At 40.9% G+C, this 17,576-nt stretch overlaps 1 protein-coding gene and 1 long non-coding RNA gene across 8 annotated transcripts in view; one reads left to right on the plus strand and one right to left on the minus strand.

The window, feature by feature from the left end:
- CTR9 (CTR9 homolog, Paf1/RNA polymerase II complex component) overlaps nucleotides 1–5,567 on the minus strand; it is a 28,816-nt gene extending 23,249 nt beyond the window's left edge. For both annotated transcript variants that reach the window (XM_045016106.1, XM_045016105.1), the window contains exons 1-4: nucleotides 5,417–5,567; nucleotides 3,520–3,618; nucleotides 1,691–1,930; nucleotides 960–1,077 (exon numbers count right to left, since the gene is read on the minus strand). In XM_045016106.1, coding sequence (XP_044872041.1) covers nucleotides 960–1,077; nucleotides 1,691–1,930; nucleotides 3,520–3,618; nucleotides 5,417–5,461 — 502 coding nt within the window. In that variant the 5' untranslated portion in view covers nucleotides 5,462–5,567. The remainder of the gene's footprint in view (nucleotides 1–959; nucleotides 1,078–1,690; nucleotides 1,931–3,519; nucleotides 3,619–5,416) is intronic.
- A 182-nt stretch (nucleotides 5,568–5,749) lies between these two features.
- LOC123369986 lies at nucleotides 5,750–17,354 on the plus strand. Of its 6 annotated transcripts, none has more exons than XR_006579227.1 (6): nucleotides 5,750–5,986; nucleotides 7,502–7,620; nucleotides 13,345–14,322; nucleotides 14,604–14,785; nucleotides 15,400–15,461; nucleotides 15,659–17,354. It is a non-coding gene; the product is annotated as an uncharacterized LOC123369986 (long non-coding RNA). The 6 variants fall into 6 exon arrangements; XR_006579228.1 differs by having other exon boundaries at nucleotides 5,750–5,981; XR_006579231.1 differs by lacking the exon at nucleotides 7,502–7,620 and having other exon boundaries at nucleotides 14,227–14,322.
- The last annotated feature ends 222 nt before the right edge of the window (nucleotides 17,355–17,576 follow it).

The following is a 17,576-nucleotide window of genomic DNA, read 5'->3' on the forward strand; positions in this document are numbered from 1 at the left end:
GTTCTGACCACCATAAGTGTCAGCAAAAAAAGACTATTAAGTAAGGTGGACCGTCCCAGGTGACTGGCCCCTTTTAGAGTAAAGGGTCTGCCCCACCTGTGTCTCACTCAGCTCTCCTCCCCAAATGTGACTAAATCAGGTAGGTCATGTGACTAAATCAGTCACATCAGTCTAAATCAGTCACAGGCTTAGGAATAAAAGAAGCCTCCAGAGAGCCAAAGAAGGAGAGAGTGAGCAGACAGCTTGAAGGAGGCATACCCGCCTAGTGAAAGTAGAACTGTGTACCTGCCTGTTGGCCCTTCAGCCTACTGACCTTTCACAGCCCTGGGGGAAAGGACAGGATTAAAGAGGCCAGCTCAGAAGCTGAGTGGTGCAGCCAGCCTGAATTATCAGCACAGACCCTAGGAGGGCTGTGAGACTCCTGACCTACAGAGGGGTAGCCTATAGGAACACTCATACAGAAGCCTAGAAGGAGGGCTGTAGGAACCCTGAATCAAGGAGAACAAGGACTTGATTTCAGGGGTTAAAAACTAAATTGATACACTATAAGAGACATATTAAACATACATGACCCCTCACAGAGGAATCTCAATTTAAAACATTTTGACCTAGGAGTTGCTTCTTATAAGAGCCAGACAAAGGGGGAAGAAGAGGTAGCACATCTGCAGAATCAAGCCGTGCTACAAGGGTGGACATGTACATAACCACACAGGCATTAGCATACAGTTGTTGATAATGCCCCCACCACCCCAGCTCTCTTTTCTGCAGGCACTTCCTGAATCCATCTCAGAATCTTAAATGCGTATTACCCCAAGACAGAGATCTCCCTTCTTTATTGCCAGGCCCACATATGTCTCTACTTACAGGAATTGGGATAGACTGTGAACATGCATTTTCTACAAGTCCTAAACGGAGATGGAGAGACTGGGTTTTTGCAGAGATATTCACAAAATTCTTACCAAGGAGGGCTGGAATATTATTTGGAGACTGGTTGAGCACAAAATGAAACTGTGCGTCAGCCTGGTCCATTTTATCACCCTCCAGCAGACAGAAGCAGGCTCTTCCCAACAAGTGATTCTAGATGAGAAACAGATTTCTAAGATATTATTCTTTGCATTTTTATACAAATACTAGGATTTTGTATTTGGGTCTCTCTTTAAAAAGTTATAAAAATTAGACTAAAGGAAAGAGAGTGTTAAGGTGCTACTTTAAACCTCATTTTGGCATTTTATGATGAATTTGATTCTCCTGTATCAAGGCCTGTGGCAATACTAATGGTGAGACTGTAGGTTCCCACAATTAATTTCTACAAATCACATACCATCAAAGTAGGAAGGTATATTGAGCAAAATGTTTAGGCCAACAACAAAAAAGGAATACACAGGCACAGTTACATTAAGAGGCTTGAGGTAGGACCACTTTTATTCTAGGCAGTGCTATGCAAGTGCCAATTTAGTCCAAATGTTTGTGAAATCAGTAGTGTAACACACACTAATGAGGTTATAAGGGCTTGGCCATCAGTGGCTACCTTCCCTTTAGGGTACAATAATTAGGTATCTGCTTCCTTTCAAAAAATGTACTTTGAATCCAGAGTTGGAGTATGGATACTATAACAAAGTTACAAACTAAGTTTAATGACACAGTTTATAGCTATGATTCTTTGTATAAATGGACACATTTTTTTTTTTACCTGATCATACATGATAATTTTGTCAGCCATAGTATACAGCAGGGTAGCTTGCGTAATGAGCTCCTTCTTGTTGTCTTTATTCTTTTCCTTCCGTGCCTGCTGTACATAGTATGCTGCCAGAGTATCCAAGCATGTCATCTGATCTTTTTCATGGTCTCTATAATCCAAGTTGCCATCTATTCGTGCAGCTTCCAATAGTTTCACAAAATCTTCTGTTTTTCCTTGTTTGTAATATTCCAACTATAAAAGCAAAACATTTTAAATACTACTTTTACAGCTATTCCACCATGATATTTTTTCCAGTTAAACCACAGATATTCACTTACATACTAATGTAACATGTTTCAATATAGCTCCCTGAGTACTTTTTCTTAGTACAAAATCTTTCCACTGATGAATTACATACACAAGTACAGCGGTTGTTAGGTGCTCTGCTGTCCACAATAATTCATTCATTCAAACACGCACACACAAAATTATTCAAAGATGAAATTGTTGGACAGTACACAAGTGATCTGCTACTCCTGTCCAAAAGAGCTCTGGGATCCTTAAGTGTTCAACTGGACAACCAGAGACTAAGCAAAACAAAAAAAAGTCAGTTTGAAGCCTGCCTGCAATGCAACACATCTGAGACTGCAGAACCTACTAGTAGTGTACGGTAGTCAGAAGAGGGTGAGCATCCTCATGTAGGACTTCAACCCCACAACCTTCTGGTACAGAAGTGGGCATCCTACCAGTCAGGCTGTAATCATTCCAATGTAATTCATTCATTTCCTCTCCCTCTCCCTCTCCCCCCCCCCCCCCACACTATACATTAGGAAGAATACAGTAACCAAACATTCATATCAGTTACAGCAAGTTAAGGTATTTTAATCAAAATGGAATGTTAGTCCAGGATACCAAATTTCAACTATACTTACACTGCTAAATATCAATACACAAAGACAGTATAAACATCAGACAAGAGTTTTACACACTGAAAATTGAAACAGCACATAAAATACTCGGAGGGTTAATTTTATTTATGTGAAGAAAGTGAAATAACTATTCTAGGAAGCAATAAAGTTTCTTCTATTAAGATGGAATAGAGATATATTTGGTTATGCAACCATGAAAAAAAAGCTATATATAAACTGGATTGCCAAATGCGATATAACATCTTACATTTACAGTGTTCTAAAACACACTACATACTTTTAGCTAAAGCATACAGAAGTTGAACTTTACAAGGAGAAAGTTCAGACCATTTAATCCAAAAATTCTATGTTGTTGATTCTTTTCACATTCATAGTCTTTTACAACCATTTTTCCTCCATTCACTCTTTTCTTATTATCAAAGCACTTCCCTGGGAACTGTTCAGATCTCCCTTCCAGACAGCATAAACTTGATAGAGTAGTTACGTGAATATTGCTAGCTCTGATCTTGCCTCATTATGATGCATAGCCTAGGTAGTAACTTCTGTGTTACAATAAAATCCCTCTTAATGTAGTAAGCACAATCAAATAAACAATTTTATTTTTCTCCAGTCACCAATGTATTTTTCCCACTATATTTGAACACCCTTTTCTTAGAACAAAGTTTTTTACTTTGAAAAACCGAACCTGAAACAAAATCAAGTGTGCAATTTTTAAATATAGTAATAGAAGCCACTAAAAATGGTATAATTTAATTACAAACCTCAAGTTGTAGAGCCTCTACTGATATTTGCAATATCAAAATTTATATGTAAGAAATATCAAGCCCAGAATTAGTGACCTAGAATAATTTAAATTTCATCTGCTAACAAATGCAATATAATAGAAATTAATTTATTTGCATAAATACTGACCGCTAAAGCAATCCATATGTGCAGCTGAGTATGTTCCTGTTTCAGGATACTTATAACTTCATCCCCCTCCGGTAACTGATCGAAGTCAAGCTCAATGACCTAAAAGCAACAATAATATTCATGTTAAGTGTTAATTCATGTTATCTACTTTTTTAAAGTTCCATTTAAAGTCTATATTTACAATATCTATAATAGAAACGCAACAGAAACCCTAATCCTCACTTTACTCAGCATGCCAGAAGTTAGATTAGACAACCTGCAACAGTCTGGATTTTTCACTTGAAGAGTTCCCCCCGAACAACATAGAAAGTACTGTATATACTCATTCATTAGCCCATTCGTTTATAAGCTGACCCCCTAAAATGGATAGGTAAAAATAGCAAAAACTGTATGACTCTTTCATAAGCCAATCCTATAGTTCAGGGGTTAGAAAACTTTGGCTCCCGGTCTGTCAGGATAAGCCGCTGGTGGGTCAGAATGTTTTGTTTACTTGGAGCATCTGCAGGCATGGAGCCCCTCAGCTCCCTGTGGCTGCGGTTCGCCATTCCCAGCCATTGGAGCTGAGGGGCTTCATGCCTGCAGACGCTCCAGGTAAACACAACGACAATGTATTAGATCAGGGATCGGCAACCTTTGGCAGTTTAAAGAGTTTAAAATCATCAAATTTTGGTGCAGACCCATTTATAAGCCAACCCTCACTCTTTGATGCGTCCCTTTTTTACCAAAAATATTCGGCTTATGAACGAGTATATACGGTAATATCTATGGGGTTGGGAGCAAATACACAGAACACTAATGGCCACAGCGGTCAACAGAAACTGGACATTTCAGAGAGCAGAATATAATCCTTTTTTTGGGGGGAGGGGAGAGTCTATGGGCAAAGGGAGAAAAGAATAGATCTGTCCTATTATTTATACAACACTGACAATGTGCTCAGCAATGTAAAAGACATAAAATGAGTCTCTCTCGAAGAGGTTATGATCCAGAAGACAGACATATGGAAGGAAGGTTGGTCCAGTGGATAAGGTGGCAAGTTTCAAACATAGTAACAGCTAATTGCAGCGAAAGATGTTTTTAAACAAGTATGTGTAAGAAGTATCTAGTAACAGAATATAATTGCTTCACCAGTTGAAGGGCTCATCTTCATACAAGATTTGAAACAATATCAGTTTTACATTGATTTAATTATACTGGTGTAAACACCGGTGGCACTCTTAAATCTATATATCCCTATTGTCAGTTTACTTTATGTTGGCAAGGAACCCCTCCTAACCCAACTTGATATAAATCAGTTTTAAACTGAATTAGGAGTGTCGACACAAGGTTTTCCATCGATTTAATAAGGCTGACTTTAAAACACACTTTTAGCTAAGCTGGTGTGACTTTATACATAAAACAACATGAAGTTTAACTCTCCCATACTACAGCTGGACAGCACATGGGCAAATGAAAGTTACTAGTCACCAACACAGTTCGAACTAAGCACCTCAGTGTCTTTGCAAGAGGCTTACATGTTTATTATTGAAGGTTATCTTAGGGGAACGAGGCCATTATTCTCTTCCTCGTGGTGCGTGTGTGAAAACAACCACCACAACGTGCGGCCAGCCGAGGCTGCGGGGCTGCATTTCCTAACAGCTGCTATTCCCCCGCCCCCCATGAAAACCGGCCAGGCACAATCCCGCTGGACCCCAAGGAGGGAGCGACAGGCCCGGGGGGTGGGGGAGGGGGTGGAGAGGTTCAGGGGAGTGAGGACGGCTCACAAGTCCCGTGTGTGTGGGGGGGGCGGTGTCACACACACACACACACACACACTGCTGGGGCCCCCCGCACGCTGCCAGGGGACGGGACGGGGAAGGCACCAGGCCCGGGGCCGCCGCCGCCGCGTCGTCCCCCTCACCTCGTCAGTGTCCCGGAGGGGGATCTCGATCGAGCCGCGCGACATGGTGCTGCTGCTGGCGCTGGCCGCAGCCGGACCGCTTCAGCCTGGCGCTGCCGCTGCTGCGAGCTCCGGGGCGGCCGGCAGCCTCCGCCTCGCTCGGCCCCCGTCGCCCCGCGCACCCAACCCCGCGTCACAAACACGCCCTCTGACCCCGGAAGGGCTCCGGCGGAAACGGCCCAACGTCAGCCCGCCTCCCCCGAGACCCCGCCCCCCCAGCCAGCCCAACCCGGTGACACTGGAGCACCCCCCCTCCCCCAGCTGCGAAGCCCTCCCCAGTTCCCCCCCCCCGCCATTTCCCCGCGAACAGCCCACGCGTGTCCGAGCCGCCCCGTGACGAGCAGCGCCCGCTCCGGGGGAGGCCCCTGGCCCCTCGTCGGGCCTGGCCGCGCTGGGAAACGGCATCAGCCTGGGCAGCAGCCTGGCTTAGCGCCGTGTGGGAAACCGTGTCAGTCTGCGCCGCCGCCGCCGCCGAGTGCCACATCGTGCCAGGCCCGGGCTCCGGTGGAAACTTGCTGCTCGGGCGGTAACGTTAGTGTGGTTGGGGGTAATTCGTATCTTCCCCGGCGTGTCGCTACCAGGAAGTGCCCTTGGTGTCGACTCAGCTGTAGTGACACAAAAGTCTGTTGCTGGTATCGCTTCTTTCCCTCAGGCAACCGGCCTAAGGCATCCCGGCCAAAGCTCTTTTTTCACCTGTATAAGCTGCGGCCGAGTGCCAGCAGCAAACCTCTCCCAGTGTAGACAGAGCCTTAGGGTATGGCTACACTTGGTAGTTGTCAACACAACTTTTGTCTTTCATGAGTACTTTGAAAAGTCGTCCCTCAACCCCAGCCTGTGAAGGGCAAAAGTTTTGCGGACACAAGTGGCAGTGTGAACATGGCTTTGTTCACTCTCCTGCCAACAAAGCTAAAGCCGCTTACGGGGCTGGAAGTATTTTGTGGGCAAAAGTGCCGACAAAGAGCGTTTACACACGCTGATTTTTAGCAACAAGGCTGTGTACAACCTTGTCGCTAAAAGCTGTGTGGTGTAGACAAGCCCTTGGTTGGTATGGGTTATAGCACAACTCTTGTGTGCCTCTTTAATGGCATGTTCCTTTAACCCTTTCTCATGCAAATAGCCTGGAGACACACAGGTAGACTGTTATTCACTTGAGTAAGGCCTGTTCATGTGATTAATGGTTGCAGAAGTTAGCCCTAAATTAGATCCTGATTCTGCAGCTGACTGCACAGCAGACTCCTGTGCAGCACCCCATTAACTTCAAGGCCCTGATCAGATTTGTGTAGATAGACTCCCATTCAAGTCCTCAAATAATCTGATTTTTTAATCAAGAGCTAATAAAGTATTCAACAACCTTTTCCTATCATTGGGGGAAATAACTTGTCAATAAAAATGTTTATTATTTGACTATATAAGTGATGCAATAAAGTAATAAAATAATTTGTCCATATATGCTGTACTGTACATGGGAATCACGCTGTGTACATGCATATACCCACAACTACACTTGTGCTGTTGTTACATGGTGTTGGCACTACCATTTCGGGGGTGGTATCCCAGTGTGCTGTGCATCACTGCAGACACCCTAGGAAGTGCCTTGCTGTGTACTGTTGGTGCTATTCCCCCCACCATCACACATTTGTTGATGACAGTTCTTGCTCACTTCTCCCTCCTGCCAAACTGGGTGGAAGGCATGGAGTAACTGGATGATGATCTGGTTCTGCTGCTGCTCCTTATTGCAGTACAAATGTTTATGTGGTGGTATTGGTGATCGGTGAGATACAGGATGAAATCTGGGCTGAACTTTCTGACGTGGTGAAGACAACCAACTATGAGGATGAATGACAATTCATTCATGTCCCCTGGACAGATATGAATGCCAGTAATGGCAGAGGCCTGCATGGCTTTTTTAATTGTGTTTCATTGTTCTGTATATGAGCCAAGCCATAAAAATATTTATCTACCCATTTTCTGTGTTGTGATTTTGCTGCTTTTAAAACTCCCAGTGCTTGCTGTAAGCAGATAATGTATTTTCCCCATTCCTCCCAGGTATCCTTAGGATTTTGGATATTTCTTAAACTGATGCAGGGATTCTGGGCGTGGGATGGACAGAAAAGTGTTTGCAGTATGATGGCACCAGTCAGCTACATCATTCCAATCCACGTTCTGTGAGTTACATGGCACAATACCGAATCGGAAAACATCTTTAGGAAGGAGGGTCCACACACAAGTCAAGGAAATTATCACATTTATTAAAAGTAGTATATGGAACATGTAACTGAAATCAGGGTGGATTTGATCTAAATCAAATTGATTTTAATCATGATTTAAATCACTAGTCAGGAAGACCTGATTTAATCATGGATTTCTACATAAAAGTGCATTCTTGTTAGTTGTTATAACCTTAATACATATTTTCACAACTCAGAGATAGATGTAGGTTTCATTTTTTAGAAGATACACACTATACGTTTTTAAAGTGATTTATTTTGAAAACTTTTCAGATTAGTTTTACAGCTATATCAGAAAATGAATGATTGGTTATTTCATTTACCAAAGGTAATTGAAGCAGATATTTATGAAGTCACTGGGAAGTGAACTATCTCCAATTCAACAGGTTAATCATTAATATTTGGAGGATTTTGTTGCCGTGCTGTATTAGGAGGAGAACATCACCAGACAGACATTTAAATTGTTTTATTTAACTAAAACAATGTTATGTATTGTGGATTTTTTTCTTCAACAGCAAACATAATATTTTAACAAAACAAGCATATGAATTTTTGAATTTAGTTAAACATTCAAGTTTTTTAAAATCAGGTTTGTTTTTGTTAAAATTGTTTTAAACTAAAATAGTTAAATGAAATAATTAAAAAAACACCCAAAAAGTAAATCAACTATGTCAGCCAGATCAACATGAGAAACTAAAAATTGGCTTCTGCAGCTAACTCAGTCGTCTTCACCTTCATTTTCCTGTTTGTTCATAATCTGGAAAAGAAAAACAAGCTTTCCTGCTTTTTCAGGTCCCAAACCATTTCTCAATTTGGAATGAATTAGTCCAAAGGAAGAAAATATACTTTCTACACCGACAGAAGAAGCTACTGCTGTTAAAAGTGAGATTATCACTTCAACAGTCTCTGAATCCAAGTGCTTAAGTGACTCCCACCAGTTCATTGGTGTGACTTTCTTTAAAACATCATCAGCAAACATACATTTCTTGAATGGTTCACCCTTAGCTCTGAAGTTTATTATAGTTGGCATTATGGAGGGATGTTTGCTGATGTCCATGTCATAGCCAACTCCTCTTCTTCAGCAGTTAAGGTTTGACCCTGCTACCAAGTATTGAGAATATTTGCAAGAAAATGAGCTGGAGATCGTGCTTGTTCCATTCTATTTTTTTAATGCTTGTAATTTAACTCTATCACTGCATATTTCTCTTTTTAAGATATCACTCAGTTCCTTCCAAATTTCAACAGCATCAGCAATAAAACAGCTATTTCCCTGCATTTTGTTTACGGTTACAGAAATAGGCTTCAGGGTACTCAGCATGTGTTCAACATTTCTCTTAAACCCAATGTTGAGAACTTTGGCTGTGACAGTGCCATTTATTTTTTCATGATTTTGCTCACAAACTGTCATCAGATTAGGCCAGTTTTTGATATAGTGCTCAAAACAGTCCACTACTGAGTTCCATGGCACGTCTTGTGGAAGAGTTAGCTTAGTTCCTCCCACTTTTTTCAGAGCAGCTGCTGCAAAGTGGTTGTTATGGAAGTATTTTCCAATTTCAACAACATTAGCCCTTATTTCTGGAACACAAGTCTTTGGCTAGGAGGTGCATCAAATGAGCCCTCCAACCGTATATTAGCTTCGGACTCTCTTCTAAATTTCTTCTCATCTTGGATACATTTGCAGCATTGTCTGTGACCAAGCTGCATACTAGATATTAGAATTTTTTTCCACAGTTATAGCTCTTACTGCTACTTCTTGTAAGTATTCTGCTGTGTGTGCTTTTCCTGATGTATCAATTGTTTCTGTAAGGAAGACATTCCCTCTTCTGTTGTCACACGAGTACATACAACAGGATCATTGTGGACATTGCTCCACCATCAAGACTGAGATTAACAATTTCACCCTCTAGATCTTTTGCACACTGCTCAATTTCTCTTTCATACACTTTATCCAGCCATTTGCCTGCGACATCTGCTCTGTTGCGTGGACTGTATCCTGGTCTTAATGACTGAACCATGTTAATGAAGTGCGGGTTCTCAATCGTACAGAAAGGAGAGTTTGTTGCATAAACAAACGGGGCAATTTTTTAATCAGTTACATCTTGTAATCTGCTGGCTCTTATCACAAATTTATCTATGGTTGTTTCTGGATGATGGACATTGTCTTTTTGCTACAGGTGATATACTGTGGCTGTGTGACATACATGATGTGACTGAAACACTGTCATTGGCAGGTAACTCTGAAACTATAGAAAATGATGGTGATCTTGAAGGTGGATAGTCTTCAGAATCCTGTATGTTGAGGATGGATTCTCCTAAACAAAATACGTCAATGCAGTTATTTAATTATTATTACCATACTGCTCATTTAGTATTACTCACTGCATTCACTGACACTCAGTACTACTTTAAAGGTGAAATTGTAAAAGGAAGATCTTCCTATTTCAGCTATTTATTTTTTATCACAACTGCATCTAAGACAATAGTACCATAGAGTAACAACTATATTTTTTGTTCAAACATGAGAATTCAAGAATAGTCCAGAAGAAAGACAGGAAGTCCTTGAGAAAGAAGTATGAAATAAAAAAGTTTACCAACCTAAAGATCCTGCATGTTCAGACATGTTCCTTTCATCATCTTCAACACAGCTTCCTCCTGAGAAGGAACACTTCTCATTATGTTGTTTCATTTGGGCAGCCAGGTCTTGCATTTCTTTGTTGCACTGTTTGCATTTTGGACGCATGCCTGTCTTACCCACAGGTAGAGGAACTTCATTAAAATATTCCCAAACTGGGTCTCTTTTACAGCCTGCTGCCATTATAGGTTTTCCCTTCTAGTGAGAGAATGGTATGGTAGATCTCAAATCAATGAAGGCTACACTCAGAAAGACCTCAAGATTTCTGGAATACGCTGCTCAAAGTTTCACTTTTGTATCTACTGCCTGTCCCTCCCTTCTCACATTTATCTCCAGATTTCTTCTCTTTGTCCAGATCTATTCCGCCCTGAACTTTTAATTGAACTTTTTGAAACTTTGCACTTTTAGAGAGAGGTAAGGGATTGACTCTGTGTACACAAATTTGCAGAGGGACAATAGGGGTGAGCTCAGTTATTTCTCACCTCTATATATTATTTATTTAGAAACATTTTTGCTGTTAACAAGCATGTTATCTCTGGAGACACAAATCCACAATCTGAGAACTGCAAACTAGGCATCTCTGATGGAATCTTCTACACTGAGCACTGAGTCCCAATGGGTAGATAGAAAGATTAACCTAAATAATCTATACAGAAGCTTGTGGAACCCCATAAGATTGGGTCCCTAATCCCTGAACTATTGGAACTCATTTACAAAACTTTTCTTAAACATTACATGAATATATTGTCTCATACTATAAAATTAGAATCTATAATCCCTATTCCATGGTGAGATATCTTTGAGCTATAATGTATCTTAATTAAAACTACCTTTTATTGGATCAGATTTTTTTGATAAAATGCTTTTTGAGGAAAAAAACTATTTAAATAAAAAACGATTTAAATAAAAAAAATCTGATTTTTTTGATTTTTTTTAAAAGAAGCATTGATTTTTATCCACCCTGACTGAAATATTTTTAAAAGGAAACATCAACCAAGAAAACATAACAAGGCCTGGGGGGAGAGGGAAGAGGCATGGAGGTCTGGGATGCCAAAATACAAGTTTCCCCAGGGTGCCATTTTCCCTAAGGCCAGCCCTGCAGCTAAGTCCTGGCTGCAGGATATGTGCTATGGGTTATTCTGAAATGAAGCTCCCTCAGTCCCTCCTGTTGAAGCTGTTGCACTCTGGATATATGATGAAAGAGTGGTTGGAGCACAGGGTCCGGACCTTCAGTCTCCCACCTCCTAGGTGGGTGCTCTAATACCTAGACTACAGGGTCATTCTCACACTTTTTCTTTCTCTCTTTGGGCCAGAGAGCAACTAGCCACTGGGCTAAAGGTTATAAGGGGGGGAAGCAGCACCACCACCTCTTCATCTGGCCAGATTCTGAATGGGGCCCAATCCAGCTGGCAGCTTCTGTGTACAGCTTAAGTGGACAAATCTGGGCTGCCCAGGGGGGGGGGGGCAAGTGGGGCAATTTGCCCCGGGCCCTGCAGGGGCCCCCACGAGAGTTTTTTGGGGCCCCCGGAGTGGGGTCCTTCACTCGCTTCAGGGGCCCCAGAGCTTCTTCCGCTCTGGGTCTTCAGTGGCGGGGGATCCTTCCGCTCCGGGGCGGAAGGACCCCTCCCCGGCGAATTACCACCAAAACAGGACCCGCCGCCGAAGTGCTGGGTCTTCGGCAGTAATTCGGCGCCGGGGGGCCCCTGCCGCGGGTCTTTGGGGCACTTCAGCGGTGGTTCCCGGAACGGAAGGACCCCCTGCTGCCGTATTACCGCCGAAGCGGAGGCCCCCCACCGCCAAAGACCCCAGGCCCCCTGTATCCTCTGGGCGGCCCTGGGACAAATGCCTGTCTTTACCTGTGAATTACTCTGGGGTTTAGGTTAGATATAGGTATCAGGACATTTAGAGTGAGGCAGCAGTGGACATCCCCAGATGCAGAAATTTAGGCCTAATCTACACTTAAAAGCTAGGTCAACATAGGGTGCTTATTCGTGTGAAAAATTCACAGCCTGGAGCAGTGTAGTTATTAGTCCGACTTAACCCCAGTGTAGATGCAGCTAGGTCGGCAGAAGAATACTTCTGAGTTCTAGTATAGTGCTCATAGTCCTAAGTGGCTAGGGACTTTTACCCTGAAAAGATAGGCACCAAGTGTGTTTAGGAGCCTACAGGGTTCAGCAAGAGTTTTGTGGATAACAGTAGAGCCAATCTGGGTTTTAGGCACCTAAACTCAAGACATAGGGCTAAATCTAGGAGTTAGGCACCTAAGTACCTTTATGCATCCCACCCTTACAGCCATGAGTAGCATTTGAGACAAGTCATGTCAGTAAACACTACTCTCATTAGTGTTTCCAGGCTTGAGTCGTAGGTAGTTTTTATAATATTTTTCAAAGAGATGTGTAGAGAAATTGAAATGCAGAAGATAAAAAGACACATTATTGTTCTTAATTGCAACCCATGAGTTTGATCTTGTTATCCTTATTCAGACAAAACACCAATTTACTTATGCCCTGATTCTGCCACCTGTGTTGCTTGGATCTCTGTGGAGCCTCTTGCTCCATGCAGATGCATGAATCCACCTGTGAAGAACAAATTGCAGGATTGGGCTCTTAAATTGGTATTTTGCCTCAATTACGACTGCAGGATCAACTCAATGTGCACAATAAAGGTACTGGAGTTTCAGTATAAAGTATACAGTGGGTGGTAATTTACTATAAAAAGAGCAGCTACAGTCACCTAGTTTTGAAGCAGTATTGAAAGAACAAAAAGACAAGGCAAAAAGACTTTTACTGAAAAGAGAATCATAAGGATTAGTTAAAAGAATACCTTTTTAAAAATATATTTATTTCAAGGAAAAATGTATTTCATATATAACAGGGGAGCCCATCTCCCCTTACATATGTATGTCAATTGAAATAGATATGTTGAAATCATTTAATTTTAAACAGCTGTTTTCATTTGCATTATCTTATTAATTCCTAGGCAAGTGGTACATCTGATAATTATAAGGTTTGTTTTGTTTCACAATACAGGGAGAATGGAAACTGACACACTAAGAAAAAAAAACACTAGACATTCTGATTTGAATGTTCACCAGTGCATTTTAATCAATATGGCTTCTGGGTCAGATACTTTTTCAGAAGATATACATCTATCACCAGAGAATAGTAACTCCCTATTGAAAGACTCTGCTGACATTTCAGAGCCTGTACTCCCTCCTGTGTTAGACCTCCCTGTGCTTTTTACCACTGAAAGTAAGTATGCAAATTTTTTGAAGTATGACAAGTAGTCATACTAATAAAGGGCTCTCTTGTGCCATGGAGGCATTGCCCTATGTTTGGGGCTTGGAAGAGTAAGAGGTCTTCCCAGAGCATTTCCAATTTAGACAACTTCTGCCCTGACCCCAATATAGTGTTGTGCACATAGGGGCTGGAAATAGGGGTGCTCCTGCTCTTTCTGTTATATAGAGTGTATTACAGTTTGGTTCAGTGGCTCTCAGCACCCCCTATAAAAATTGTTCCAGCACCCCTGCTTGTACATAAATGGCCCAAAGAAACCCTTATCACTCCCTCTTCATTGAAACAAATGTCAGTACATTGTGTAGTGCTCTAATTTCTAACAGTATTGGCTTGCTCTTTCCTTCTGGGGGTAGTTTATGGTTGTTAACTTTGATTGTTTAAAAAACTATATGAATTGGGGCCTAACTACTTGAGACTATCTCTCTCAATGAGGGGCCACTGTAGTTGGGGTCAGCAAGGTTGCCCAAGTTAACAAGCCCTAATTTAAAACATCTAGGTGCTGTTGGATGGTGTTTTCAATAGCAGACTGTGGAATTTGCTTCTTTTGCTGCTCTGATAGAGCAGCCAACTATTGGCCTCTAAAACATAATACAAGTCAATTTCTTTTTTCTCAAGGGTTTGCTAGAGGATGGGATGGCTCGGGTTAGAAGAGACTGCTTTTGGGATTTTTTCCTCTTCTTTATGAGACTTGGGGAAAACAGCTTAAAAGTGGTATGTTTTTATTAAATGATGGATATGTGTCCTGAAGCCATAACATAAGATATATTTTGAACTTTTAATATTTCCATTTAGGAAATGCTAGTACTGTTGTCAATGAAGGCGTAGCTAATAATATAGTAAAAGTTGCTGGTTATGCAGAAGATGATTTGATCAATGTTACTTTTGAAGCTTGCAACCTTAAGGAAACAGATACTTTTGTTATACTAGTACTCAATCAAAATAGAACAGGTAAATATGTACTAAACTGTGCTCCATATCTGCTTTTTCTACAGGACTAGTTCCTGCTTCTGTTTTTATAAAAATATTTGGAAGATGTGACAGGACAGAGCCATGAGAAATGCAGATTATTAATCCTCTACAATATGTTGGACCCTAAAAGGCAGAATATCTTTATTGCTAGAGAAACATGTCATGCTGCTATGAAAAGCTGGATTGCCACATGCTATCACAACTGGTAACTGAGTTTATTTTTATTCAGACTGTTTTGACTTGGTTATATTTGATTTGTATGCATGATGGATCTAATACTGAAGTCAGTGGTTGTTTTGCCTTAATGAGGCTCTTGAGTATGTCCCCAAAGTTTACTATGCAAAAAACAAATGTGAAAATGAAGAAATGATTTTATGGTTAAGGCACAGCATTCAATGGGCATAGCTGGCTTCTGTCCTAGCTGTTCCATTGACTTCCTGTGTCACATTAGGCAAGTCTAAATCCACACCTGAGTACCCAGCCTGCTAGATAAAGCAGGTGTATTAGGTGCAAGCCCATCTACTTGCACAGAAGAGGGAGTAGCAGCCTTATGTGGGTCCCCCTCCCCTCCCTGATTTGTACTGTGACCTGTGGGGAAAGTAGCTTCACTTCATGCCCTCTTACTCCCCTTCACAGGCATGAGGAGCAAGAGACAATGTATTTCTAACTAATTATAGAGCAAATCTCTCACCTATGGTGTTTGATATAATTCTGAAAACTACAGGAAGCAAACTTTTCCACAAAGAAGAAAGGAATATATGTGCAGTGTTTATTTTGATCTTTTTAAATAGATGGACTTATAACACTTTCTAAATTCAGTATTTCAGATGATGAAGCTGATGAAAATAAGTCAACAAGTAAAAAGAACATGCTTAAAAATAGTAAGTCTCTTTGGTCTTGCATGTTTTATAGAATGTCAAGCACATTTTGGGCATTACTGTAATATGCTATAAATAATAAGCTTTATTGCATGTCAGTTTTTGCTGCATATAATATGTAGCATTTGATTAGGTACTTAAAACACTTAACCATTTTATGAGTGACATGTTAAAGCTGTAAATTTCTCTCTTCTTTCAAGGAGGAAATACATCATTCCTATCTAAGGAAGACCAAGACATTCCAGGGAAAAGCTGAAGACATATGTTTCCTATAGTGTATTGTTTAGAAATGTGTGACTGATTGCAGTGGGGTGGGGAATTATTTCTTTTAGACATCTTCATGTATTGGGGTTTTTGTTTATTTGTTTGTTTGTTTTTTGCCTATTTTGTGGGTATTTATAATGTTACCTTAAATGTATGTGTATCTTCTATTCCTGACATGTTACTATTTAAAATGGCAGAGCATAAAAAAATAGTGCCCCCCCGCCACGCAGTGTGTGTCTCCATTTCTCTCTCTCTCTCTCTCTCTCTCTCTAAACTGGTTACATTCACCTTTGGAGTTACTTCATTGAAATCAACATAGTTACCCCAGAGATGAATTTGTCTAACTGCAAATAATTAGAAGGGTTTTCATTTAATTTTAGATTCAAATCTACCTCTGCTGACCTTGTTGGGGGGTGGTTTTTTTTTTTAATTATTATATATGCCCCTTTGTTCTAGAAAACTAAATGTTGTTGTTTTCAATGCATATTTCCCACCCCTTCCAGTTAGGGCCCCTTTTGTGCCTTGTAAGTGAACTCTCTCTCATCTAACTTACCCAGATATATATATATATATAGAGAGAGAGAGAGAGAAAATATACTTGAGATTGCATAACTCACAGATCCAGCTGGATTGCCTCTTCTGAGGGAAAAATCCCATGAGAAATGTTCAAGGGAAGGAAATTTCCACGAGAACGCTTTTTAATGGGTTCTCCTGTTTTTATTGTGGGAGACAGTTGAGCCACAGACCATGAGTGTCAAGCAACTACCAAATTTGGTAAAGTCCCAACTCCCTAGAGGCACTGACTTTTTTTTGTTTTTGTTTTTGCCGATGGGTGTTTTTGAAGAGAGGTGTGTGTTTGGGGGAGCACGCTGCTAGGTTTGTGGGGAGGCTATTTTCAGCATATTTATACTTTTTATTTCATATTCTAGTTATTGAATGTGTCTATCATTGGTATCTTTAATACATGATTCAATTGTTATGAACTACATAATTACATTATCATGAATTACAGTATATTAAGATCCTTGTAATCACCTACAAGCTGTCTTTACTAACATCCCAGTTTAAAGACATTAGGTCTCACTGTAGCTTTCTGGATGAAACTGTCAGCAATTTTATTTACATCTAGGTTCTCTGGTATTATTTTGATGCACATTAAGGACAGCTACATTATTCAGTTGCGTGTGTCCCGTTGACTGGAGATAATTTTTAAGTCTTCTGAAGCAAGAGAATGAGCATTCCACAGTTCAGGATGATACAGGCATAGTGAGAAGGATTCTTATGAATTTACAGTACTCTGGAAACATAGTGCTTCTAGAGTACTGCAAATGACTCGATCTTTCTTGATTTAGGCACCATCATTTTGTATGTATTGTTGGGATTATATTTTGCCATGTGCATTCCTTTGCATTGAACATTGAATTTCATCTGCCATTTTGTTGCCAAGTCACCCAGTTTTGTGAGACCCCTTTGTAACTCTTTGCAGCTGTTTTGGACTTGAATAATCTTGTATCATCTGCAAACTTTGCTACCTGTTTACCCCTTTTTGCAAATCATTTATGAATATTTTGAACAGCACTGATCCCAGACCAGTACAAGTCCCTGGTGGTGGTGGGGCACCTCTATTTACTTCTCTCCATTCTGAAAATGGACGATTTATTCCTACCCTTTGTTTCCTTTCTTTTAACTGGAGTGCCTGGGAACGCTTTCAGGATCATCTAATGATCCTTAGCAACTTAATTTAATGACAAGCCTTTTATCTTAATCACCTTGACTCTGTTTATAAACCAACTCCTTGTCCCAAGGGCAGAAGTTGTTAGCAGCACAGAACTCATCAGATTCAAAACTCAAGCT

This window comes from Mauremys mutica, chromosome 4 (assembly GCF_020497125.1).
Source record: "Mauremys mutica isolate MM-2020 ecotype Southern chromosome 4, ASM2049712v1, whole genome shotgun sequence".
In the NCBI taxonomy this organism is placed as follows: Eukaryota; Metazoa; Chordata; order Testudines; family Geoemydidae; genus Mauremys; species Mauremys mutica.